Raw genomic sequence first — 26747 nt, 5'->3', positions numbered from 1 at the left:
TGGACAAGACTCTACAGTGTTTTCTCGGAGTCATATTGAAGCGCAGATCCGATAATGCCAACAATCACATCCTTTGCTGCTAACTAACATTGTGAGGGCGAAATTCAGCTGTTGGTTTTTAAATGTACAGCAGTGGTTTTAAAAGCAGAAAATTTTTTAAAAAGAGAGAAAGAGAGAAAATTTGTGGGTGTACCTGAGCCAAATTTTTAAGACCATCAGGGAATAGGGACGACTTCAGACTTGCCCAGTAATTGTGTAGTTTCAGGGACACCCAGAGCCGTCAACATTTTTTGACAGCCCAGAACACCACCAAATGAGAGGCATCAACCTGGGGTGCTGCAGCTGTTACCCAGGCTATCTCAGGAAATAAGAGGCTACAATTAGAAAAAAAAAAATTAAGATTTTTTTTAATACAAATTTAATCTTTAGAAAGCCCTTTAGCTCTTTTCTCCTGTGAAAATGGCTTCCCTGTTGTTGCTACGTTAGTGTCTGCAAGAATTAAGGACAAGATGTCAAACTGATAGTTTCTTTGGGCATGCTTATCTTTTTTTCACTCATTCATATAGCAGTAGCATTAATAATACAATAATAGTATCATACCCGCATTATAATGTAACCCATAAATAAGAAGGTCAAGAATAGATCAGGTCCATGTCTGTGGGTCCCTGGACATTCTTCTCTTCTGTTTTCCAAGGAGCAACAAGAACTAAAAGCAAAGGAAAGAAGAAGGGATAAGAGACTTTAAAAGAAAGAAAAGGAGAACATTTACAGTCATTTCAGGGCAAATAGCCCTACACAAAACAGGGAAGGAGAGGTTTCTACCATTCTTTCGGGGTATTCTCACTCCCTGGGGAGTCTCTCCTTCCTTAGATCAGAACTTTCTCTTTGTTCCTTCAACTACAGTGTCCCTGGGTAAGTCAGAATTAGAAAGATGCTGTATGATGTCCATTACATGTGGAATCTAAAAAAGCCAAACTCATAGAAACAGAGTAGATTGGGCGTTGCCAGACCCTGGGGGGGGGGTGTGGGGCAGATGGCTAGATGGTGATCAAAGGGTACATATTTCCAGTTTTAAGCTGAATAAATTCGGAGACCTAATGTGTAGTCTCGTGACTCTAGTTAGCAAGTACTGTGTCGCATACTGGAAACTTGCGAAGAGAGTGGATTGTAAATGTTCTCGCCACACACACACAAAAAATCATAATTATGAAAAATGATAAATGTGTTCATTATCATCATCATCATGGTGATCATTTCACAATATATACACACATCGGGGGCAGCTGGGTGGCTCTGTCGGTTAAGCATTCAACTCTTGGTTTCGGCTTGTGTCATGATCTCAGGGTCATGAGATCGAGACCCGCATCAGGCTCTGTGCTCGGCAGGGAGTCTGCTTGAGGTGCTCCCCACCCCGACCCCTCTATCTGGTGCATGCTCTCGCTCTCTCTCTCTCTAAAAACTAAACTAAATTAATCTTTAAAAAAGGATATACACACTTCAAATCGTGTTGTATACCTTATATTTACACGTTATTTGTCAGTTATCCTTCCGTGAAGCTGGGGGGAAATGGCCTCTCCCATGACCATCTATGTTTTGAAAGGGAGATTCTGAAAGAGACAAGGAGGCGCAGTTTTCGTGCCTTCGTGGATGAAGACCGGATCTGCCTTGATATGGAAGAAAGGAAGTCAAGTAGAAACTTGAGTGCGCTGTCTCTCATGATTTTCCAGGGTTTTGTCTTTTCATAGCCTTACTGTCCTTAGCTCCAGCAAAGGGGTCCTCCCCAGGGAGGCAGGAGGGCATTCTAGGAAGGTCTCTTTGGAGAAAGACGACCTCGGCTGAATCTTCTGAGCAAACATGTCCCAGGTGGGCGTGTATCCTGATGTGGGTGCAGATGGAAGGAAGTCCCATAAACTTTAAATCCAGTGGGATGTGAGGAGGAGATTACGAAATATCTGTATCTTAGAAATAACTTTTTAAAAATAACAAATATTTGGAGGAAATAATATAATAATATAAAACAAATCCTTGATCTAGGGCATCTAGAGACCTGGCTGTGTAAATAGGTAAATTATTTAAGTCCCCAGTTTTCTGAGAATTTAAAGATTGGAGGAGGTGATGGTCAGGGCCCCCCTCGTTCTCATGTAAGCTACTGGACGTGGTGTCAGAAGGCCTGGACCAGCATCTGGCTCTGCTCCTCTCTAACCTTCAGCAACTCACTTACCTGCCGTACAGTGTAGACTGCCCCAGCTGGCTTCCTGAACAATCTGTTGACTAACAGTGAAATTTAATACTTATTATAGTAAGGAAAACCACACCACAGGTCTCTCAGTAATGTCTCACAAGGCATAGGTCAGGAGTAGGTATGTGTAAGGCTTGGGGTTTGGGTTGAAGTGTTTTTAGTGATTGAGATCGGGCAAAATTCTTCAGGTGAGAGTTTAAATCATTTCCCTTTATATACAAACATCGAATCATTATGTTGTATAACTGAAGCTAGTACGTGTTATTTGTCAATTATACATCAATTAAAAAAAAAAAAAGAGTTTTGGACTCTCCAGGATACACAGGTAGCACGTATTTGTTCTGGTCGGGTAATTATTACTGTTCTGGGGGGGCATCCCAGGGCCGGGGGCCCAGTAGAGGGGCCATCCCTTGGCCTCCCTGTGCCCCCAGTGTTCTTTCCACCTGCTCTGAATCCACAGTTCAGCTGTTACTTGTTCCAACGGCATTTGCTCCTCTGTTTTCCCCTTTCCTTCCTTTCTTTCTGCTGTCATCTTCACTCCAGAAAACTATTCTACTCGTCTTCTGAATTGTTAACCATCTCCATGCATTACCTTTGAAAGTAAATTGGAAGATTTTTAGAAACAGCATTTAAAAAAAAAAAAAAGTGGTTAGGATTGATGGACCAAGCTGGGCAGCCTCTTGGCCTGAGTATCAACTATTTTTAGGTGATTGGTTTGACCAGTTGAGTGATAAATTATCTAGAGGCAGGGGCTGGTCCGTGAGTCTATAATTCAGATGAATGGATTTCCAGAAATTTCCTGAAGCTAAATTACTTATTGGTTCACGGCCTTCAATTCTTGGGTAGGAATTTCCTGCAATGAATAGCGCAGTCCTGGTGATGGAGAGGCCTGAGTTCTCAGGCCTGATAATTAAGCTGCGGGGCTGCCCGGAGTCTCAGTGCTCAGGGGAGCCTCATTTCCATTTGAAACAGGATCCACATTATTCCAGAAAAGTGTATGCTCTGTGCCTTTCCTATGAAGGGGAAATTCGAGCCAGCAAAGGGAAATGTCAAAGAGAAAGGGACCGAGAGTTGGAGGTGTTTGAGTCACTGGAGTCACCCATGACTTCTGCACATAATCATCTCGGATTTGATCATGGAGAATCTTCTTAAAATGAATCCATGCTCAGAGACATGGAAGTGAACTTCTCCACAGATCTGGGAACTCTCGGACAGAAACAGAGTGGGGCTTTCTGACAGAACTCGAGGATGCCGTCACGGGCTTGTCCGTGGGGGGCTCACGGGATGCAAACGGGCATCCGTGTTGTTTTTTCCGTGACTGGTCTGGAGAGGACTGTAAGAAAGAGGGATGTTCCCCAAACTGTAAAATCCGGGGTCCCTATTAAATTCACCCTCGTTTTGACTTCGCCTGTACCGGTCAGCTCCACTAAAGGAAGCTTCCTTCGGAAGGCAGTGACCTTTTCAGTTCATCAGGAGAAATCGAAACAAATGGCTGGGCACCTTCCACAGCCTCGCTGCCTCTGCTGAGCTCTCTCCCCTCAGAGCCCTGAAATGGAGCACAAATGCGTGGCCGTTCCTGCTAGGCCGAATGCACGGTGAAATGTCAAAAATAATCAAGCTTTTTACATGACTTGAGAAAATTCTGTCCTTGGCTATCAGTACCTCCCTGGTTAGGAAGTATCTTTATGGCCTTTTTGAGTGATTGGTCTAGTATGGTATTTGCATTCTGATATTTGGATCTATGACAAAATTTCCCTTGCCGCATACTGGTATTAATAATTTTTTTAAGCCTAAGGAATAGTCATGGGACACCTGGGTAGCTCAGTTGGTTAAACATCTGCCTTCGGCTCAGCTCATGATCTCAGGGTTCTGGGATCGAGCCCCACATTGGGCTCCCTGCTCAGAGGAGAGCCTGATTCTCCCTCTCCCTCTCCCTCTGTGCTTTCCCTCAAATAAAGAAAATATTTATTAAAAAAATAAAGTCTAAGGAATAACTGCTAGTTGAATGCCACTTACTACAAAAAATTAAATATAATTAATGGCATGGAAGGGTTAGTTTCTAAGAGAATCATTTTCGTTGACTAGAAATATAATTTAAAGACTACTTACATATAAATAAAATCAGAACATATTTATTTATTAAGATACAGATTTTTAAATGACATTAGCTGGATTTTCTTCCTGAAAAGAAAGGCCTCACTCTAGCATTTTCTGTGTGCCTGGCATTTTTCTAAGATACCGGACACACAGATTATTTCCTCAAGGAGCTCTTGTTTGCCCTGAGAACATATTTATGACACTAGTCAGGTGGGGGGAACTTCAGTAATACCTCTAGATCTCTGACCACAGCTGTGACAAGAATATTTATACAGAACATAGTCCTGGTACCCTGCCTGAGTGACTTTAATAGTTAAAATCATCTACCTGAAATGTTTCATAAAGTTTTTTCTACCTTCAACTTATATCCATTATGCCATGAAAATGCCTTTCCAACATGAAGATGGAGAGGAGTAGGGAAAGGGAGATGGGGAAAGAGTGAATGATGAGTATTTGTGAAGACATGATACTAAGATCTTGGGCGTGTTGTTTCCGTCAGTCTGTACAACACAGCTATGCAGGAAAACGCTGTTATTACCCCCATGTTATGCATGACAAAACTGAGTCTTAGGTAAGTACTTTCTCCCAAGAACCCATACCAGAAATGATCTGGGGTATCACATCAATATCAACTATAACCTGATTTCCCAAATAGCCGTATTTTATGTCCCCAACAACTTACGCAGCTCCGTTGTCCCATTTCCTGGAAACTGATGGCGTGCTCAACGCTGGGTTCCTTCATAACTGCTGGCTCACCGGGGCCTCACAGCAAACCCTGAAAGACAAGGAGTATTAGCTCTGTGTTAGAGAGGGAGAAATTAAGGCTCAGGAAGCTTAGGCGACTTGCCTAAAGTCACCCTGCCTGCGAGTCAGGGGAGCCAGGAGTCAAACCCTGGTCTAACTCCAAAATCCACGCATTCCCTCTGACTCTGCACATTTACATTGTAGAGGATCCCTCGTTCTAATCCACTGTATCGACAACCACTGAGCCCGTTGTGTTTCTGACCCTCGTGGTTGCTTCCCAGGGTACCCAGACAGGTTATGCATCATCAGAAATTGCCAGGTCAAGGGGAAATTAGGAACCGAAATCGAGACCCCACTACACCTGCTTCGGCACACCCTCCTTCGAAGCCAGGCAGTGGCCCCTGCGGTGGGACCACATCCCTCAAGGGGAGGGGCCTCTCTTTTCAATTTATCATCCTTGCTGTCTGGGGCGGCTTCAGTCTTTAGAACCACAGCTCTCTCCAGTCTCTTCCCTTTCCCTCCATAAAACTTCCTGGGGTAGAGGGGAGCCAGCCTTGAGTTATCTGGGGGTAATAGAAGTGCCTTCATGGAAGATCTTTTGCTGGACGCTTGTGGCAACCCGAACCCCAGACCCTGTTGGATAAACCAGCTCAAGAAAGCTCATGTCTGGACTGAAACTGTGCGGCTTTCTTGACACTGACCTACCAATATCCCCTCGTTCCCATTCAGGTCCAGAGTCCTATGGAGCGTGCTGTGTCAGTACGGTAGAAATGGGAAGAGGAAGGGTCTGCAGTCAACCATGCTTGGCTTTGAATCCTCTGAGTAGTGGTTAAGTCCGTGCAAAGCCCCAGTCTCTGCACCTTGCAGTGGGCGCTGGAAACAGTCTCAGAGGACTAAATGAGCCGCGTGCGTGGGGCACTTAGCAGTTCAGTAGTCAGTCTGGGTTAGCATCCTGGCTCCGCCACTGGGCTAGTCTTGCTCACATAAGGTATCATCAGGTCCTTTCATGGAGAGACTCCCAAACTAATAACACAGATTCATCAGCCACTGTTGGCATCGCCGACAGCCAGCTGAAAGTCCTGGGAATGGAGACCCAGGATCTTTGAAATGCCTGAAGTGCCACTGGGATATCCTTCTTTCTGCTCAAATGGGCCAGGGGGAGAAATGGTCCTATCCCGGAATTAGGAGACCTAGCCCAACGGGCTGACACCACCAGCACGTTGCAAGAACAACCAGCCAAGGAGACACGAGGGCACGGTCTCGGGTGTTGGTAAAGACGAGCCTGATTGACTTGGGCAGGAGGAAGAGCGACTGAGAGCAGGACAAGATCACTGGGTAGAAGGGGCTGGTGATCAGGGCCGACGGACCAGCTGGAAGAGAATCTCTACCTGCCGTCAGGGCACCGCTCACAGAGGGACAGTGACAGCTGTGACCGAGATGAGCATAGTCTTATCTTCTTCATGGGTGATGACTGCTTACCTGGAACCCTTGGTATGCCCTTGACAAATTCTTGTTTCATCGTGTAGCCTAGCAATTTAGCAGCTTTGGAGAAGGTCAAGTGTGTTCTCTGCAGCTCCTCATTCTAGCCACGACTAGCAAGACGCACTGGGCAAGGCTCAGAGGCCCCGAGCACCTTGCAGCCTCTCACAGACCTTAGGCTTAGACCCCCAACAGCTCAGTGGAATATGCTCCCGAGGCAGGAGGGGAGGGAGGAGGGAGGACAGTGGGGGGAGGGGGGCAGGGAGGGGAGGGGGGGAGGGCAGCCCCAGAAGGACCCTGCAGATGAGAGGAAGCAGATACCCCTAAAGCTGGGTTTGGGTCAGCCTCCTGACATAGCAGCAATTTTTTACGACACACATCTAGCAAGAATAACCTGAGGTCTTCAAAAACCAGAGTACTGGGGATTAATATGTTCAGTATTAATAAAATAACAAATTACTAACATTTGATTTAGTAAAGATACTTAACATGTGTAATGTATTTATAGATGTTCATAAATTGAATACTAATGATTAATGTTGAATATATTATCATCAAAACATTAACTATTAATCAAATATGTAATGAAACATTAGATATTTTCGTAAATATTTATCTGTGATTTTATTTAGGTTGCCTAGTTGTTGGTTTCTCTTATTCCTGATATTTAAAAACTCTCGTAGGTTAAGTGAAGGACCATTTGGAGAAATAGAGATCAAGTAAATACGTGGAAATTAAGTGTATTCAGAGAGCAATGAGGAGATAAGACCTGTGGATGTAAGCATTGGTATAAAACATAAAAAGTGAAAATTTCAAAGTAACAAAATACAACTTATTTTAAGCAAAAAATTTTTTTGGCTTTTTTAAAACCAAACTTTCTTTCCTTGAACTCTTCTTAAATTTTTTTACTGAGATGTAATTGATACATAGCATTACATTAATTTCAGGTGTATTCGAGGGGATTTGTGTGTATTGTGAAATGCTCATCGCAGTGAGTCTAGTTAATGTCGGTCATTACGCTTAGTAAAATGATGTATTCTTAACATGTTTTCCTAAGTCTTTCCTGATTTGTGGTAATCAGAGTATGTTACATTTCACTGAGATTATACATGATGTGTACGTTATTACAACGTGATTGTAATGGAGCTCTATGGATCAGGAGAGCTGCTACTAAATTTTACCTAACAGATGCAGCAAGATATTTGAACAGGGTTTTTCTTTTACTATTATGTCATTGGAGCATAAAGTAATAAGTAGTATAAGAAAATCTGTGCAGGTTGAAAAACTGGTTCCTATGGCTTGTGCAACATTTGCAAAATTTCATTTTTGTTATAATAATAAGTTCAGTCTTTGCATTGTAATTTACGTTTTTCTGAGTCAGATGGAGCATTACTGAATTTAAACCCCAGTGTGGTGTGGGGTTTCAGACAGTCTAGTTCCTGAATTCTAATAGATGCGCTAAAGGCAGGAATTTTAAGCTGATTTTCTTTTTTATTTATCATACCTACTTATGATAAGACAATAAGGCTTCCCTTGTGTTTCAGTCTGCAGTGAGGTTCTGGTTGCCTGTGTAATTTACCTGTGTGCATATGACAACATTTTTATGAATAGCGCAAGATTGGAGAGAACAAATCGGATGTCACTTAATACCAGAGAGCCATATCCATTCACTCAGGACCAGGTTGATTCACAAAGGAGTGGGGTATTCACTATGATAAAAATGCAGTTTTTTCCTCATCTCAGCAAGAGGCCATTACAGAGGAGCTCACCTATTAGCATCTGCGGCTGTGTCCCCTTTGGAGGATTTCATCGTCACTCTCCTGGCGTCGGGTAAGAGCCCTTTTCCAGGAAATACTCATCACCCATTTTCTTACCCTGGTCTATGGCCATAGTTTCACATAATTACCACCAAAGGGCTATTTTCCTGTTTTCTGATGATACGATTACATAATATTAACCAACATTCGATAATACTTTGCGATGTGTACCCTTGTGGACCTCAAGATCTGAGTAAAATCCCTCAGATTTAACGCTCTGAGAAGTTACGCTGCAGTTCCTTTAGACGGTAATTACGTTTAATACCAGATGGTTTCATGCAATCTAACTTTTCTATAATGAATGAAAATAATTTGAAGACTCATAGGCCTCTCTCTTTCATTACAGAATGTACAGGCTTTTCCCACACCCTTGTTCTGGAACATTAAGAAAGAAGATATGGAGAGAGAGAAGAAAGAAACAGAGGACCCCCTGCTAGTATTTCTATAAACAACTAGTGGTGTTTAAAGGCTAATAAAGCTCCAAAGATCTCTCTTATAACCATAATCTTTGGGCCAATTTTAAAATATTTTAGATGGAGGAATGTCAAGAAAAATAGAGACAATTTCTTAAGACATGATTCTCTTCCCTCAACCTCCATAAAAGATTATATATATATGGCTGTCTTATAAGGGGTAATTGAAATTCCAAAGCACAAAGGCAATGCAGAGAGGGGGGTAAAAAAAAAAGAATCAATCTTTCATATGTTTTTTTCAAAGGCTTGGCAAGAAACCAGGGGTAATATTTTTGCAACTGGGAATGTGTGTTTGTTGAAGAATATTCCCACATTTGAATCATCATCAGGGGTCCTAGTCTTGTTTTACTTTCAAAGGTAGAGAGGGCATAACATTAACCCCAACTGGGAAAAGGAAAATGCCTCACTGTAATTCTCCTCTAGGGAGCAGGAATAAAAGGATTACATATGCCTGCATCATGGAGAATTTCCTCACTCAGACAAGACAAAAGACTTCATTATTTTTCACCAGACACTTGAAGCTTTGTGCCTCCCTGTACCAGAAGACAGGCAGAGCAGTTTTTTCTATTAAACCACTAGATGGGGTTTCTAAGAAACTTGCCCTTGTGAAGAGATACGGACAAGACAGTGAAGACCTGATACCATGACTTTGTGGTCCGTCCCCTAAGAAAAGCCAGACTTCACCTGAAGTTCGTGGTGTGTGTTTTCAGTATGATCGGCTTCGCTGTCCCTCTAGGCAACACATAAATGAATGTTTTCATCCTGAAAATGTATTTCTTTTATCTTTGAGTGAGGCCGAAAAACATCTAAATTCTAATAAAAAATTTAAAGTGGCGAAATATAATTTAATTGAATATTCAAATACTTTTCCCTCTGACTAGGTCTATCACTGAGTAACTTTAATGACATGTACATCTCACTTCTTATTGATAAAGTTACAAAAGTCTCAAAGTCCTTACTTACATTTCAGCGCTGTAGTAGATTTCATGTTACGATACCATTCATGGAGACCACGTTCCCAGTGACAGATCAGACCCGCCTCTTAAGAGATTGAAATGAACTCAGTTTGCCTCATATTGAGTTGTAGGTTTCCCTTAAAAGCGTCACATAGAATATAAAGATTTATAAATTTTCGGCTTGCGAGAAGCAGTGTCTAATTTTTTTTCATTCCTGTCTCAGGGCCTCCTTTCTTATGGGTGTGCAGCCCATCGCTTGTGGAGCCTAGTATTCTAACTGGAGATAAAATTAAGGTTCACTTTCCCTTTCAAAAGCATTTTTCAAACATATGCTGTGCTGTTTGTGATTATTGCCTTGCTTCATACGTGTGATGTGATCAAGAGACGTTAAAATATTGGACCTTCACAAAATTTCAAGATTCATTCATTTCACAAATATTTATTGAGCACCTACTGTGTGCAAGGTGAACAACGTGAGCAACAGTGATGATAACTGTATTAGTTACCAACTGCTGTGTAACAAGTTACTCCCAAAGCTTGTGATTGAAACAGTGGAGATTAATCTCAAAGTCTCCGTCGGGAACTGGGGTGTGGCTTCGCTGGGTCTCTCACTAGGCAGCAGGCATTTTGACTTGCTCCAGAGGAATCCCCTTCCTCGCTCACTCTCCCATTCTTAATAAGGTTTAGCTCCCCCTAAGCAGTTAGATTAATGTTTCGGTTCCTTCCTCTCACACTGTTAGCAGATGGCCACCTTCGTTCCTTAAGAAGTGGATCTCTGCATTGTACCTCTGTAGAATGTAGCCCTCTACCCTCTGTAGGATGATTTTTTTTTAAATTTATTTATTTATTTATTTGACACAGAGAGAGATCACAAGTAGGCAGAGAGGCAGGAAGAGAGGGCGGGAAGAAGCAGGCTCCCCACTGAGCAGAGAGCTGGATGTGGGGCTCGATCCCAGGACCCTGAGATCATGACCTGAGCCGAAGGCAGAGACTTAACCGGCTGAGCCACCCAGGCGCCCCTGCGGAATGATTTAATACCAGCTGTGACCTAGGACAACATGGCAGCCTGCTTCGGCTGAGCCAGCAAGTGAGGGGCAAGGGACAATGGGGAAGATGAAATGCGTCTTTTGTGACCTACCGCATCCCGATTGCCTTATACTTGTTAAGACCAAGTCAGTAAGTCCTACCCACATTCTTGCCTTACGCCAGGGCATGAAAACCAGGAGGCGGGATCGTTGGGGGCCATCTGAGAAACACCTGCACGGGACATTGCAGGTGTTGATTTGAGAGATCCCTGTGCTCGCCATAATACCACGGCAGGTTTATTGAGGACGGATGTGTGCAGACGGGTGAAAAGGCTCGCGCTCGGCCGCATCACCGTTGCTCAGGGGCAGAGCGGAGAAGACTTACCTTCCAATATGACCCTCTGTCACACTCGCTTTTCTGTCCTCCACCCCCGTAGAACGTTTTAATACCAATCATGATATGGGACAAGATAGAAAAGTAAGTAACAGCCACGAAAATGGAGACGAGGTGTCGGTGTTTCCAAAGACGGGCGCATTCATAATCACAGCTGGTCCTGCCCGCTCCCTGCGAGGCTGGCGGAAAGGGTGGTGGCCGTCTCCGTTTTACACAGAGGACACAGAGGCTCAGGGAATGCCTGTCCCCCCGCCTGAGGTCCCACGACCAGCCAGAGGCAAGATCGGAACTGCATGGTTCTAAACCTCGTGTGTTCTCAAGACAGGCGTCCAGTCGAAGGGGAACTTTCTGTCTGAGCTCTGCCGCCAGGTGTGAAAGTTCTAACCTACTGCGCTGTTTGGACCTTGAAACTAGCAAGTTCCAGATGCAGCCCCCCCTCCCTCAGCCTCGTTAGAGCTGCACCTCTCTGCTTCACGCTCCCTCCTTCTCTCCATCACTCTGCCCGGGACAGTGCCAGCCCCCGCTCCTCCTGGGAACACGGGGATGAGTGCTCAGACCCTCCCTAAACAGCTCTCGAGGGAGGTGACCAGGGATGACAAAACGCCATGAGCATTAATAACTTGCTGCAGGAGCATAGGACATAAAGCACTTTCCTATGCTTTCGCGTGAGTGAATATTCATCTCTCCCTTCCTATTCCTTCTCAGAACCCATTTATGTCAAAGTTTGTAATTATATTACTCATGTCAGAAATACCGTTTGATATTCGCCGTTTGGATTACAGTGTATGCTTGTGTGTAATGCAATTGTATTTCCTCGTAAAAATAACAAAGCAGGCGCTTACCATACTTTTGTGTGAACCTTGGCACCTTGTATTAGAGAATGTATAACCACTTAGTGGAATCCAGTAGTGCCAGATTGAAGTGAATAATTTTCTACCAAACCTGTTATTTTCCAAAATAGCAAAATATTTTACGTTATCAAAGAACGTGACAGTGGCTTATGTAGAAGGCTGTTTTACTTCTGCGGAAGCATCCTGATGTGGCCTTCTTTCTGTACCTGCTTCAACGTCCAGGTGTCCTCAGGGCGGATGGGTTACGCAGCTTCTTTTCCTCGCTCCTTGCCTGCCCCCTCCAACCCCAGATTTATGTCCTGCCCTCCGTGTTCCTCCCTTTATCTGTAGGAAACCCCTTTTTTGGCAGCTGGTACTTTTGCATAATGTAATTAGATGTTTCCCATATGTTTTCTTCTAGACAGATTTATGTATCTGTAGAAGAGTTGTTTCTTCTGTGCCATTACCTGTTGTTTCTGTGGGGAAGCTGTTATAGATAAAGAGCCGGTTTTTAACTATAATGGATGCGGTACCCAGAAAAGAATTTTGAGTTTTGAGTTTAGTAAGATCCACCACTGTCCTTAGTAGAGAAAAAAAGCCTTGAGGAATCTCCAAATGAACTGTGCGTCATGTGCCCCACTCGCCCCGACCCCTGCAAACTGCCTTCACCCAAATGTTTATTTAGCAATTTGCTAGATCAATGCAGCCCCTGGTTTACCGCTAAGAAGCTCTTGCATTTCCCAAAAAATTTCCTACTTCAAAAACCACTAGATGCTCAAAGGAAAGAGTGAGATATCACAGCGTTTGGTCTAAGAAACTCCACAAGAGTTGAGCTGCCCATGAAGATGGAGACCGTTGTTGACCTTTGTCTTGGCACAGATGTGGGGGCAGCCTGGGGTGTGGGGCTGGAACAGGGGCTCGGAGATAGTTGCGCTGAGCCAGAGGCACCAAAGGGGACCTCAGAACGCCAAGGGCAGAGGGCTGCATCTGCCTGATTTCACTCTGCTCAGGTCACGTGGGGACCTTTGCAGTTCCGGGAAAAGAGGTGGTAAGCGAGCAGCTTCTGCTCAGAGAAGGCAAAGCTCTGGCAGGGTCCCCGCAGCGAGGAAATGGAAACCACGAAGGTGTATGCTCGACTCGAACACAACTCTGAAGCCACCTGTTACACGATTTAGCTGGCCCAAGTTACTGAGCATTTTGTTCTTTTGCTCATCATTTCCGGTTTGAAATTGTACTAACACTATTACATACTCAGAGGAAAGTGATCGAAAAGGGAAATGAAAGCCAGCAGTTTTCTATATCCTACCCGTCAGAGTAGTTGTCTCAGTCTGATTCAACACACGATTTCTGCTGGCAGGGTACAGTTAAAAGCCAGCCTCCCCCGCCACTCCCCAACCCCGGTCACCCTGACCTTCTCATCCAGAGAACAAAGATTCACATGTCACAGCACAGCTGAAACTTCAGCCCATTTTACTGTCATATTCCGAATTCTCCAGCCCCCGGCGGGAAAGAAAGGGCTGGTCTTGAGCCAAAGAGGAAAGGAGCTGCTCTCTGCACTGCAGCCATGTGGCTAGTGGAGGGGATGGAAGGGATGCTCTTGGGTGTGGACACTTTCCAACAGCGGCTGCACCTTCCACCATGGACACCTTCCTGTCTTGCTGGGTCAGGGGACTGAGTCTCAGCAGGCTCCACAGAGCCACCCCAGGGGACATGGGTGTGTTGCATTGATGTGGATGTTGGGAAACCCATGAGGTTCTGGAATCTGTAGATGCGGTCCTAACTCTTCCCCAGTGAGAATGCCCGCGCGTGCTCAGACTGGACTGTGGGGCACGTCCCACAGTCCTGTGTCATAGGCAACTCGGGGCCAGTGTCGTCTCTCCACGCCAGACAGAGCAGGGATGGCCAGGTCGAACGCGTGGACTGCATTCAAGTTGCATGTGTTTTGTATGTAAGCCCTAATAGCTCAGCTACGTTGGCGGGGGGATTCTTACGGCAAAAAATAAAGGTTACTAAGGCCATGACTAAAGATTAAGTCCTGATGTTTACACGAATGGCAAGATCTGTAGATCTGTGGCAAGACAACACAGCTTTCCAAATAGTTGTTCTCCGGATGCTTCATCGTTTCCAGCCTTTGGTCCAAAGAACAGTTCTTAGTCTATGTACATTGTTCGAGATCGAGCTAAAGCTTGGGGAGCTCAGCCTGACTTACAAATGCGTCTTCCTGCAGGACTGTCCTGGTCCTGGAAATAAGCCCATTCTCTGTCTCTCACTGCCATAAATCCTTGGCGTTCGATAAAATTTTGACTTTGGATTTTACGTAGAAATGCTCCGTGGTGCTTATTAAACCAAGGAGAGTAATGCGGTGAGGCTGGCTTCCTGAAATGCATTTACATTCATTGAATTAGTGTGATTTTCATAGGTATTTGCCGTGATTATCTTCATTGGCATCAGCGGTATTTTTAATTACTCGAATATACACTTGCTATCATAAGAGCTGCTTACAAGTGTGCTAAAGAAAGACATGGGTCTTTTTCTTGAAAATCTTGACTCTGAGACAGACAATGATAATCTAATTCAAAGGCAATCTAGAAATGCATTTTAGGAAACATAAGTATGAAAGTTTCATGTAATGCAATGACAAAAGTCATGTGTTCAGGTATTGAACAAACACGGCATCGTAAAATTTGTGGAACATAAGACCCTGTGAATTTTCTTTGAAATCAGGGTCTTGTCCTCACTTTACCAATCAGAAAACTGAGCCCAAAGGTCACTCACCTAGTCGGTGGCAGTGTCGCCTGTGGGACACAGGTCTCTGAGCCTCTGTATTATTTTCTCTCCACTTGACTACTCCGTCAAGGGAATTGCTGTCATTTCCAGATGGAGGGAGCTTTCCGAAAGAGGAATTTTGTTTTCTTTTCCAATCGTTCACACCCCAGGTGTTGAGTCACCCAATTATCTTCCCTCATTAACAAATCTGAAACTATACCAGCCCAGGTATGGTTTCAAGGGGGCACGTTTTAAAAAAGTCTTCAGAGTTCCGTGGTTTGCAAAGAAAGAGGTAACCGGTTACCTATAAGCCACGGACTTTAGACTGAGGCTTCCTAGGTATTAATCTCAGCTTTCATTACCTCTCTCTATCAGTCACTTTTGCCTCCAGTTTTATGTTTTCCTACTTCCCTGGAGTTCTGCAGAATCTCCTTAGGACATAGACTCTGCATCCCAGGGGCCTGGGTGGACAAATCCTTCCCCAAAGGGTTGCTGTTAGAAACCCCCTTGTCTAAATTCAAAACCAACATCATTCCTACCTATGACGAGGCTTGTGGGACCCTGATGGGAGCTGTTCCCTGGGGTGGGGGGAGGTCGTGGCGGGTGGGAGCTTTCTGTCTATTTCCCGGCCCCGCCATGTAGCTGTGGTGGTTCTGCTTTGTAAGTGTTCTTGACACCGAGCCTCAAGTCCATTTTCCTTCACGGTCATGTGTCATTTGCTGTGTTTTGCCTTATCACTGGTGTTCCCTTAAAAATAATAAGAGTAATGAGCAGTTATGTATTATTCATCCCAAGTGTACAGATCACGCATTTATCTCGGGTTCCTTTTTTTTTTTTTTTTTTTTTCTAGAGCCTGCACTCGACAGCGCATGCTGAGCGGATCATTTGAGGGGCAGCCTGCAAAGGAAAGGTCAATTCTCAGTGTGCAGCATCATATCCGCCAGGAGCGCAGGTAAATACACCAGGAGACAAAGCTGCAGAGAAAACAAGGAAAGGAGTTTTGCAGGATATGGTCTCGGTGCACCACCCCAGTTGGCAGACAGGCGTGCAGGAGGAACTTTGTTCTATTTGCTGATGGCAACAATGAAACCCACAATCAGATTCAAAGAGTCAAAAAAAAAAAATCTTTCAAAAACCTTTTCCTTGGTGATGGTCAGATTCTTACTTTTAAGATCAGAAGGAAAAATTCTGCAATTTGTGAGATGAGCTCAAAGGCATTTGAATAAACGAAAGCTTTCACTACAAAAAGAAATAATAAGCATTTGTGATGGTATCAGAAAAGTTACTTTATTTTGTTCTTAAAACGGCCATGGCTCAAAAGTCAAAATTTGGTCTTGGATGTACTGACAAGTTGGTTGTGGTTGTTTTAGGTCACTGAGACACGGATCCAACAGCCAGAGGATCAGCAGGGGGAAATCTCTCGAAACCCTGACTCAAGATGTAAGTTCTCAGCAATGCTTTGGAGTTGGGAAGTATGATTATGAAAATGTATTTAAATTACAGTTTAGAACATTCTAGCACTTGGGTCCTTCTGTCACATTGACCTGTCAATGTAAGAATTTGTATCAGAGGGAACAGGAAACTCAGGAAGCAAAAGGAATGGCCAGTACCAAAGAGTGACCATTAACTGTTCAAAAATACAGACATCCCACAAAACAAGTCTTCATTAAGTTAGTAACCCAAAAGTGACGTGTCACTTGCCTTTGACTGACATTAAAGGTATATAAAGTATTTTATAGAATTGATTTGTATCATAACTTTAAACCTTTACTAAAATTTCAAAATATTCTGGAATCTAGTTCCAGTGTCTATAACTTCAGAGCTTTACCTACTAGGAAATACAATCTTATTTCTAGAAGAATTTTTCTTTCAAAGACTGAATACTAGTTCCCAAGAATTTCTTTGCTTTTAGACTCTAGGTCGTCTGTTGATTTATTAACAAACTAAAAAAAATTATCAAGTATTTATTATGTGCCTGGCCCTGTTCTAAGTGAGGAGAAGCAGTGGGGAAACAAGACAAAATCCTCTGCCTTCCAGGAAGTTATATCCCAGTAAAAGAGACAAAGACTAAGCAAGGAAACAAATACATAATCATTTCTGGAAGTGTTTTTTTACTTATTTTCCATCATACCTTCACTGCTGTGACAATTTTGCTCTGCATTATAAAGAAAAATAAAATGATGTGAAGAAATCAAAGGTGTAGATTTGGGGGCAGGGAATGTTCGAGAAGATGGTCAGTGTTCAGGCCTCTATATTATTAGACCAGAGACCTGAACAAAGAGAAGAAACAAGCCAGATGAAAACCCAGGGAAACCCACAGAGGCAGAAGTCTAACCTCTGGGTTAAACTCACCAGCAGCTGTATCATGCCGAGATTTCTAAGAGACTTGCAAAGCACATATCAAATAATTATCACTGGTGATGCCCTCATTAAAATATAGGTCTTTAGTAGAGTCTAGCTACACTGGCTAAGAAAGCCAAGTCCTGAATGTTCAGAGCCATGAATGACATTGGAGAAAGGAGGTCCCGCAAGAGAAAGGCAGCAAGCCTTAGGGTTTTGGGGGTTTTGTTTGTCTTTTTCACCACTTTACCTGTCCTTTCTTCAGTTTCTGGAGTTTCCAGAATAATTCAACTGCTTTCAATTGGTAGAAACTGTTAGAGTAGATTCTCCTAAGTATTCCAAGCACAACTGAAGACAGGTGATGAGAACACCTGGTACCATCATCACCACTTTGCAAGGTTCTAACTGGTGTGCACATCTGTTAACACCATGGTTTTTAAGCCAGAGTTCTGTCCGGTATGATCTGCCATATTGTTTACATAGAATTGTGATCAGATCCAACGTAGAGCCCATGTACGCATGACCTTGGGGCCTGGCATGTTGCGTGGAGAAGACTTCAAGGAGAAAATACAGAGAGGCAACACTAGTTCAAAGCACTTTCCTTCAGTGTGATTCCCTAGAAATAGGTAGTCTAAGGAGCCAAACTAGAACATGGCTTTGAAAATATGTATTTAAATATAAATGGTGAATTGTCCTACCTGCATGGTCTCAATTCCAGAGGCTTAGTTCTTCTTCAAAGATTTTTTCTTCTATTTATTACACAGACATGTAATGAAAACAAATCCCCCACCTTCTCCATAGCAAGAGATGATGAGACTCTGCTAATTTCCTACAAAATAACTTCAGATGTCTTTTCCTGCATAATAGAAGCAATGTAAAATAGAGAGCTTCACCTGTCTCACTCATTCCCAATGATAGAAGATACAGACAAGGAAATCTAAGGCATACTTGTGACAGTTATCTGTCAGGTTATTTGAGCAATGGCTGTCCATGTCCCAGGGAGTGAGAACCAGAGCTGGGGTCCCGCATGATCAGGCCCCCTCCCAGCCCTCTGACCCCAATGTCTCCTACCCTGGTGCTTGCCCTCTTGACTCCACCCACGGGGTGTCTTGGCTGTTCCATGGACACACAGCTGTTCCCTGCGCATGAGGACCCACCCCTCCTCTGGAAAAGCACATTTCTGCAGATGCCCCATGGCCTGTAGATCCTCTCATCTTCACTCAAATAACAGCTTCTTATGGAGGCCTGCTGTGACTGGCCAAACGTGGAGACTTCTAGCACTCATACTCTCTGCCCCTCCCCCTTTTTTTTTCTTTTTTCTTTTTCCTTTTTTTTTTTTACCATGGTCCTAAACATCTTCTATCTACATCGGCCATATTGTCATTCAGTTTTTATCTGTCTCCCCTGACTAGATCATCAGCCCCGCAAGAGCTGGATTTTATCCTTTCTTTTTGCTTTTTTGCCACATCCCCAGCACTACAACAGTGCCTGGCACATAATTGGTCTTCAATAAATATTTTTATTGGAAAAAAGATACCCTTTCGAAGGCAAAAATACCCTTGCTAAGAGGACTGTGGTTCATTAAAAATACATATATTATGATAAAGATATTTATTTACTACCTTACATTAATAAATAAAGATATCTATTTCAGCTTTTCTAAAAACGATCTTTCTGGGCCTTCAAAAAAAATCTTCCAGTTTGATGGTCTTTAGTAGACCTTTTTATTGTATTTTATTGTATTGTATTTTACAATACAATTTATTTTATTGTATTTTTTTATTGTATTTTATTGTATTTCTAGCATTCCAATACAGTGAGATACAGAAACGCACAAAGAGAAGACAGTGAAATCAAGATGATCCAGGAAAAAAAGGAACAAGCAGAAATGAAAAGGTACGGGGCCCTACGGTCTTCCTGGGCTCTTGCTCTGGAATGCCAGCCTTTCCCTCAGCCTTCCTGTCTGTGGATTTCCCCTTCCAGGAAAGTGCAGGAAGAGGAGCTGAGAGAGAATCACCCCTACTTCGACAAGCCGCTGTTCATCGTTGGACGGGAGCACAGGTTCAGAAACTTCTGCCGGGTGGTGGTCCGGGCACGCTTCAACGCGTGAGTACATCCACTTCAGCCGGGTGTTCGACCTGCGGCGTACAAACAGCAGGGGGGTTGTCACACCAGGAAGAAGGAAACGTGTAATCCTAATGGGGTCACGAGATAAACCGTGGGCTAATTAACCACGCTGCTCCTCTTGGCCGAGGGGCCGACCCAGTAGAAAACAAACGAAGGTTGCAAGTCATTAACATTTATATAAAACTCACGTTTTATAAAACACCGAACAGCCATTTTTATGTGCCGATTTTAACAGCCACCCAGTATGTTTCTGTTGGTGTCACTAACTCCACATTTTGTTTCGGAAATTCTGAACCAAGAATGGACTGAATGACATAGGGAAGGTCATTGCCCACACCTTCTTTCAGACTTGTAGTTTCTTCGTGGTGAAAATACCTTGATTGGATTATTCTGGAATAATGTAAAATACAATGATGTGAAATAGAAGTAAAGTTGACTAGTGCTTCCATTACCAATTGTTATGAGAAGACAGCCCGCCGGCCGGTGTCTCTGTCCCTGCCCACATGGAAGAGCTGTGTTATGAGGCCATCGGTGTGGTCGACCAGGAGGACACTGCGTTTGTGACAACAAAAGGCAATGTCAGGCAGGCGACCAGTGGATGAAATAGAATTTTTGTCCTGCTTAACTTCAGTAAATATCCAAAGACCTTAAGAGTCTTGGAGGAAGTGTGAAAGCTTTCCATCTAAATAGTTAGGTCTTCCCCAACGCTATTATTAGTAGCATATCATAATTGCTATGTGTTATGGGCTGAACTGTGTGTGTCCCCCTGCCCCCAAAAATCACATACTGAAACCTTAACCCCTAGTACCTCAGAATGTGAGTTTATTTGGAAATAGCCTCTTTAAAGAGGTAATTAAATTAAAATGAGGTGATTAAGTTGGGCCCTAATCCAGTATGACTGTTGTCCTTATAAGAGGGGGACATTTGGACACAGACACTTACAGAGGGGAGACAACGTGAAGACATAGGGAGAAGATGGCCATCTACAAACCAAGGAGGGAGACCTAGAACAGGTCCTTCCCTCACAGCCCCCAGGAGAAACCAACCCTGCCCACACCTTCTGTTCAGACTTCTTGCCTCCAGAACTGAGAAAAAAAATGTTTCTATTGTTTCAGCACTCACTCTGTGCTACTTCGTTACAGCAGCTTTAGGAAACTAATACAGTGTGGTGATACTCCAGGACTGAAGGCACCTCAGGAACCATCTGGTGTCATTTGTATTCTCCCTCCTCCTCCAACAGAGGAGGACACTTAGGTCAGCAGTGGTTAAGGGCTTGGCACAGGGACATGAGCTAGCTTCTGACTCCCTCTGGCTGGCCGTCTAGTGTTCTCTCAGATGTTCTAGCAAGACCCTCACCATTTAAAGCACCTGAGTCATAGTGATTCAAACTTCCCTGAGTTTTCACGTAGTAAAGAAAGAAGCTGGAGTTTGAGAGTTGACTTGATCCATTCCTCGAGTAAGTGTTTCATCTGTAATTAGCCTGTTGGCTGCCTCCACGCCAACACCTAACTGCTAATTCTCCACTTCATTTAGTGTGGACCTACTCCCTTTTGTCACCTCTGCAGCTGACGTGGACCAAGGGAGACTCTTGTACTTGGGAGCACACACACACAGACCACCACGGGCTCCCTGAAAGTGAGACTTAGAACTGGGGCCCCAAGAAATTCCACATAAATCACTCCACAAGATCAAGGTTAAACGCAGGGGGAGAGCTCCATTTAATTTCTGGAGGTTTAATTGAACAATCCTGAACTTTTTTCAAGAAGTTTTTTTTTTTTTAAAGATTTTATTTATTTGAGAGAGAGACAGGGAGAGAGAGCATGAGTGAGGAGAAGGGCAGAGAGAGAAGCAGATTCCCCGTGGAGCTGGGAGCTCAATGCGGGACTCGATCCCGGGACTCTGGGATCATGACCTGAGCCGAAGGCAGTTGTCCAACCAACTGAGCCACCCAGGCATCCCTTTCAAGAAGTTTTTGAGGAAAGTTCTTGAAAGGCTAAGGCAGAGATTTCAAAGGAGTGTTTTTAAATGGAAGTCAAAGTTTTGTCCCAACCATGTCAGAAACTGTTGACTGGATTCATGAATTCCCAAATCAAATATTTTGAGGAATTTTAAACTTTACTCTCACAAACATCAAATTCTGATTTTTCTGTCATCTCATGTTCTCTGCCTTGGAAAGCCACACAGTTCCCGGAAATTGTACAGAGGATATGAAAGAGATTTTAGGTAGATAAGATGTTTATAAATACCTTGCTTCCAAGTGAGAGCACACTTGCTATGTTGCCTAGGTTTCTGCGTGTTGTCTCTTACAGATCTAAAACAGATCCCGTCACAGGAGCCGTGAAGAATACCAAGTACCATCAGCTTTAGTAAGCATCACAAAGCCCGTTTTCCATGCACTTTTGAAAGTTCCATGTACTATTTTATGCTGCATAAAAATGTAAAGATTCTTGTTATTTTCTTGCCATATCGTGCTAGGAAATAGACAATGGGGGATTTCGAAATAAATGCCAGTCACATGTATAGAATCACCGAAGGGTTTTCTGGGACCTGCATGGCCTTCCCTGAAGTGCCCCTTCCTCGTTGTGTTTGGTCTTTGGCAGTGACTTACTGGGGTTGGTGACTTACCTGGACTGGGTCATGATCATCGTGACCATCTGTTCCTGCATCTCCATGATGTTTGAGTCCCCCTTTCGAAGAGTCATGCACGCCCCGACGTTGCAGGTACAGCTGCCACATCTCAGCCCACAGTTCAGCAGAAAACTCGGGGCTGTGGGTTTTTCCCTTCTTGGTGACCCAGCTGCCTCCTGCCCATTTTAGATTGCTGAGTACGTGTTTGTGATATTCATGAGCATCGAGCTGAATCTGAAGATTATGGCAGATGGCCTCTTTTTCACTCCAACTGCTGTCATCAGGGACTTTGGCGGAGTCATGGACATATTTATATATCTTGTAAGTCTCCGCTTATTTCCTAAATGGAAGATGTTGTGGCTCTGAAAACTCTCCTGCCTTTTTCAGTACAAGAGAAAGATAGGCGAGTTCCAAAGGTTTAGATGTGATTACTGAGTAGTCTACCACTGGCAAATGAAGGGCACACATGTAAAAATCTAAATGAGGCATTCAAAATTTCCATGGATATGGTGCACATACATCAATCACGTTCTTGTACACGTAAGACATACATTAATAAGGCCTACGACAGAAATCTCATTTGCACCCCATAGTCCTGTGGCTCCCACACTAGAACAAACAGGCAAACAAACAGACAAAAAACCCCTCTCTCATACAATTGATTGATGGGCTCCTCATTGCCAAAAGCAACCAGACATGAGAGGGTTGGACCTTTCTTTCAATTCCAGCATACGAAATACCTGACTAGACCAGGTGACCGTTCAACTCTTCAGTTAAACTAAGTTGGGAAACCAGAGGAAGAGACTCAAAGAAATTTCATTTTTTCCCTGTGTCCAAGAAGGCATAAAGTCAATGTCTTTTCCAACATAACAAGGGGGATCGTGACCACTAACATGCAGTATCTTTAGATCATCCATAAAATAGGGAGAATCAGGTCAAGCATGAGGGTTGGTATCCATGATCAAAGGAATTTCAACCTGCATTTTTGAGTGTGTAAGTTAAAATAAGAAGCAGAGTGCACTGGGGGTACACACACACACACAGTATGGTCACCCCTGTGTCATGCCCATGAACAGCTGACGACTTTCCTTGGGTGCCACTAACAGGGGTAGATTGGGTTCAGAGCTCAGAGTTCAGAATTCAGAGATTGAATATATACCCAGTGAATGCTTGTCCTGTGGGCCATATGGAATCTCTTGCTCAAGGTCAGTTGTATGCACTTGGCTCTCAGTGTAGAAAGCAAAGGATAAATTGTATAAACCCTAGGGATTTTTCCCCTCACTAGGTGAGCTTGATATTTCTCTGCTGGATGCCCCAAAACGTGCCTGCCGAATCGGGAGCTCAGCTTCTAATGGTTCTCCGGTGCCTGAGGCCTCTGCGGATATTCAAACTCGTGCCCCAGATGAGGAAAGTGGTTCGAGAACTTTTCAGCGGCTTCAAGGAAATTTTCTTGGTACGTACGCTTGCCCGCTGCTTCCGGTTCACACATTCTGGGTCTGGAATGAAACTAACGAGGGGGCCCAGGGAGTCTCGCTGGCAGAGGGCTAAGTCTGCGGTGTTTATTGCCGGGGGACTGTAAAGGCACTAACAAAACACAGCACACATTCGGAACTTGACCCATGCATGCTCTGACTTGTTGGTACGTCTAATTCAATGAACATTTTTAGTGAAAGTATGATGAAAGGAAGAATACAAGAGGTCCTATTTGCTAACAGTTCCATTCCTAACTCGTGACCCTAATTTTTATTCTGGGTTGCAGTTTCCTTATCTAGAAATTAAAGATAAGACTCCACACCATCTACTTCACAAATAGTAGCAGTTAACCCATTTGGGCTCCGTATTTTATTTCGCATGTCCCCAGTTTCTTAGAGCGTAGATTTTGTCTCTGATCTTTGGAGTGTTAACATAAAATGACTTTAAAAAAATGTAACATATAGGTATACCTCACTTTAAGTAGCCTCAGGATACAGGAATGAATACTTGAAAATGGGGAGAAAACATTCTTTTTAGTTGGGCAACCCTGATTGAGGGTCTTCCAAGAGCAATGCTGCAGAAAAAAAACGATGAGTTGGAAGCTCGTTGCTCCCAATCATTACAGAAGGATCTGTGCCTTACAAAGGAGTGATCAAAGGATTCTTTTTATTATTGATGAGCTCTGCTCGTGCATGGAAAACGTGAATTAATTTACATAAGCTTATTTTACATCTTGCTTTCTAAAGACACACCGACAGGGAGAGAGCAGCTGTGGTTACAGTTGATTCTAGGGTATTATAAAGACAGGTTGGGAGATTTCCATAGGTACAGAGTCGCTAATATTTTTTTAAAGACATATTTGAAATCCCACATTTTCTTTGTGCTAAAACCACAACAAGGTGGCTTTTCACCCAGCTGGAACTGAAGGAAAAAAGGGTATTACCTGATACGCATGCATCTTGGAGCCGTGATAGAATTTAGCAAGGAATCTATTTGTGCCTTTCTCTTGATGATGTTTCTGTGTGATTTTAGTATATTTAAGGCGTATGTTTAGATGATTTGATTCACCCGGGCCCCAGATCAGTGGTTTTGTTCAGTGTTTTCCCCTTTGCTACTTTTCTCTGCTGAGACCAAGACACTGTCCAGCAGAGGGAGCACCAGTCAATTAACAGACTTGCTTTTCAGGACCCAGTATCTCCCTCCTCTTGATGCCCTCACTGCTCACAAGAAAGCCAGACCACTGTCTCTCTCTAATTTATGTTCTGCTGATAGAGACAGGAATCCATTTAGAGAAAATGGGGGAAATCTAATTATTCAAACACTTTTCTACGGTTTCATTAAAGTGTCGATTCCAAAATCAGAAAAACCCAAGCCATACCAAAAATATTTTCTTACCTAAAAAATATATATATTTTCTTACCTGAAAGTAACATGTTTTTATTCCAAAATCCAAAAACTGTTGTTAGTTCCCTCCTTTAAACATTCCAGCGAGGCTAATTGAACGACCCGAGGTGGAAAATTTAGACGATATCCTGAAAAGACCAAGGGTTTCATACTATGTTCTCTGAAAAGTCATGTCCCTATCCCTGCTCAGATCAAGCCTACTCTTGAATTTCTTACCCAGAGATGTGACATCTCACCAATTATTTTTCAGGTCTCCATCCTTTTGTTGACATTAATGCTTGTTTTTGCAAGCTTTGGAGTTCAGCTTTTTGCAGGAAAACTGGCCAAGTGCAATGATCCCAACATTATTAGAAGGGTAAGATACTGCTTTCTGTCTTTTGGGATTTAAATTCTGGTAATTCGCCACCTCTCGGTCAGCACGTGCTGAGGCTACTTTGAGGACCCCTCATGAAACCAAGAATTCTCTTCCTGCCAACTCCTTCTGCCTAAAGCAAAAAACAAAACAAAACAAAACAAAAAACAGGCACTCTGTCTCTTCTGGCTAGCACAGATTTATGGGATTAAAAGCACACCCCAGATTATTCTACTCTCTCCCGCTGTTCTGGTGTAAGCCTCTGTTGATACCTGCGGCACACGCACCCAAGATTCCAGACGCTTGTAGCTGTGAGTCTCAGACACTCTCCCTTTGGGCCTCCCCTAACTAAATTCTGCCTCTATGGTCTCAGCAGATTCATATCAGCAAACAGCCCCGCAGAAAGGACAAGAGGCAAAGTCTGACTGTCATACCACTGTTCAATGCTTCTCTGCTCCAGCCTTCTCTCCACTGGGAAGTCTAGAATCTTCCCCAGTAGCACAGCTATCAAAGAACCAAGCTTGACCTCTTCTGCCTCTGCCCCTTGCTTTATCCTTGTTCAGTCAGTGTTAGTAAGAGGAGGCAGCTCTGGACAAGCCCAGTGTTTCACTAGCTGAAAGTAATGAAATGAACACGTTGCGTCTTGGGTCAGGTGGACAGCTCTCCTCCAAATGTCCTCTCGGAGACCCAAGTTCCTTTTGTCTTCCTTCTTTGTCTACCCTTGGCTGTCTTTGGAGTCTTCTCCATTTAGCTGGCAGATAGGAGCACAGAACCAACTCCATGCTTGAGGGTCACGGGCTGAGCCCTGAAGCAGCACACCTCACTTCTACTGGTGTCACTGGTGAAAGCCTGGCCTCCAAGGCCAGATGGGAGTATGTCGTAGCTAACTCGGTGACGGAGCCTGCAGAAAGACGGGACACGTGTGGTTATAACTAGCCATCACTGCCACACTCTCCAATGCCCTTTCTCTTAGGATCCTGCCCTGGGGTACAAGTGGATTAAAAGAATGAGCCACATACTGCTTATGTACAAACAACAAAAGCATTTCCTCTTTCATCCTGGTGAAAGAATGCCTTACGTCCATTAAAATGCGTGTGCCCGAAGGCTGAATAAAGCCTACGTATAATACATACTTCTCTATTTCCAGCAACTATGGCTATCTCATAGAGATTTTTCATTGGTATAAAAAATGTCTACATTTTCAAGGCCACCGATTATAAAAATTATTCTTTCTCGAATGGTTGTAAAATACAGGACACATCTTTGTCTAGTCAAAATACATTATTGATAGTTTTACACCGAGGATTTCTGGAAGGGGCAGGGCAGAAGAGACACACTGATTGAGGCCCCTCCTGCATTACCAGAGGTTTCAGGAACTTCAATAAGCCTGAGAAGACAGAACATGGAACATGGCATAAAGGTCATGGTGAACCAAAGTAGCCAACGAAGGGGGTGGTAAAGGGCTGATGCTTTCATCCCGACGCTCGAGTCAGGATGGCAGGCTTGTTTTAGACTCACACGGAATGGAGGCCAGAAAGATGACAACATTTCAAGAGGAAGCCCAGAGGACATCTTGCCGTACTCAGTGTCTTAATAATGGCCT

The 26747-nt window shown here is 43.7% G+C and overlaps 1 protein-coding gene across 3 annotated transcripts in view; it reads left to right on the top strand.

Moving 5' to 3' along the window:
- The window catches only part of NALCN (sodium leak channel, non-selective), a 316125-nt gene that overhangs the window by 253749 nt on the left and 35629 nt on the right, over window positions 1-26747 (top strand). For 2 of the 3 annotated variants that reach the window (XM_044250049.1, XM_044250048.1), the window contains 10 exons: window positions 8303-8389; window positions 15671-15772; window positions 16191-16260; window positions 18965-19056; window positions 19144-19266; window positions 21597-21653; window positions 21888-22008; window positions 22105-22236; window positions 23201-23368; window positions 25043-25147. In XM_044250049.1, coding sequence (XP_044105984.1) covers window positions 8303-8389; window positions 15671-15772; window positions 16191-16260; window positions 18965-19056; window positions 19144-19266; window positions 21597-21653; window positions 21888-22008; window positions 22105-22236; window positions 23201-23368; window positions 25043-25147 — 1057 coding nt within the window. The remainder of the gene's footprint in view (window positions 1-8302; window positions 8390-15670; window positions 15773-16190; window positions 16261-18964; window positions 19057-19143; window positions 19267-21596; window positions 21654-21887; window positions 22009-22104; window positions 22237-23200; window positions 23369-25042; window positions 25148-26747) is intronic. The other variant, XM_044250050.1, reaches the window with a different exon arrangement.

This window comes from Neovison vison, chromosome 5, assembly GCF_020171115.1.
Source record: "Neovison vison isolate M4711 chromosome 5, ASM_NN_V1, whole genome shotgun sequence".
In the NCBI taxonomy this organism is placed as follows: domain Eukaryota; kingdom Metazoa; phylum Chordata; class Mammalia; order Carnivora; family Mustelidae; genus Neogale; species Neogale vison.
Note: the sequence above shows the minus strand (reverse complement) of the source record. Positions and strands in the feature narration are given on the sequence as shown.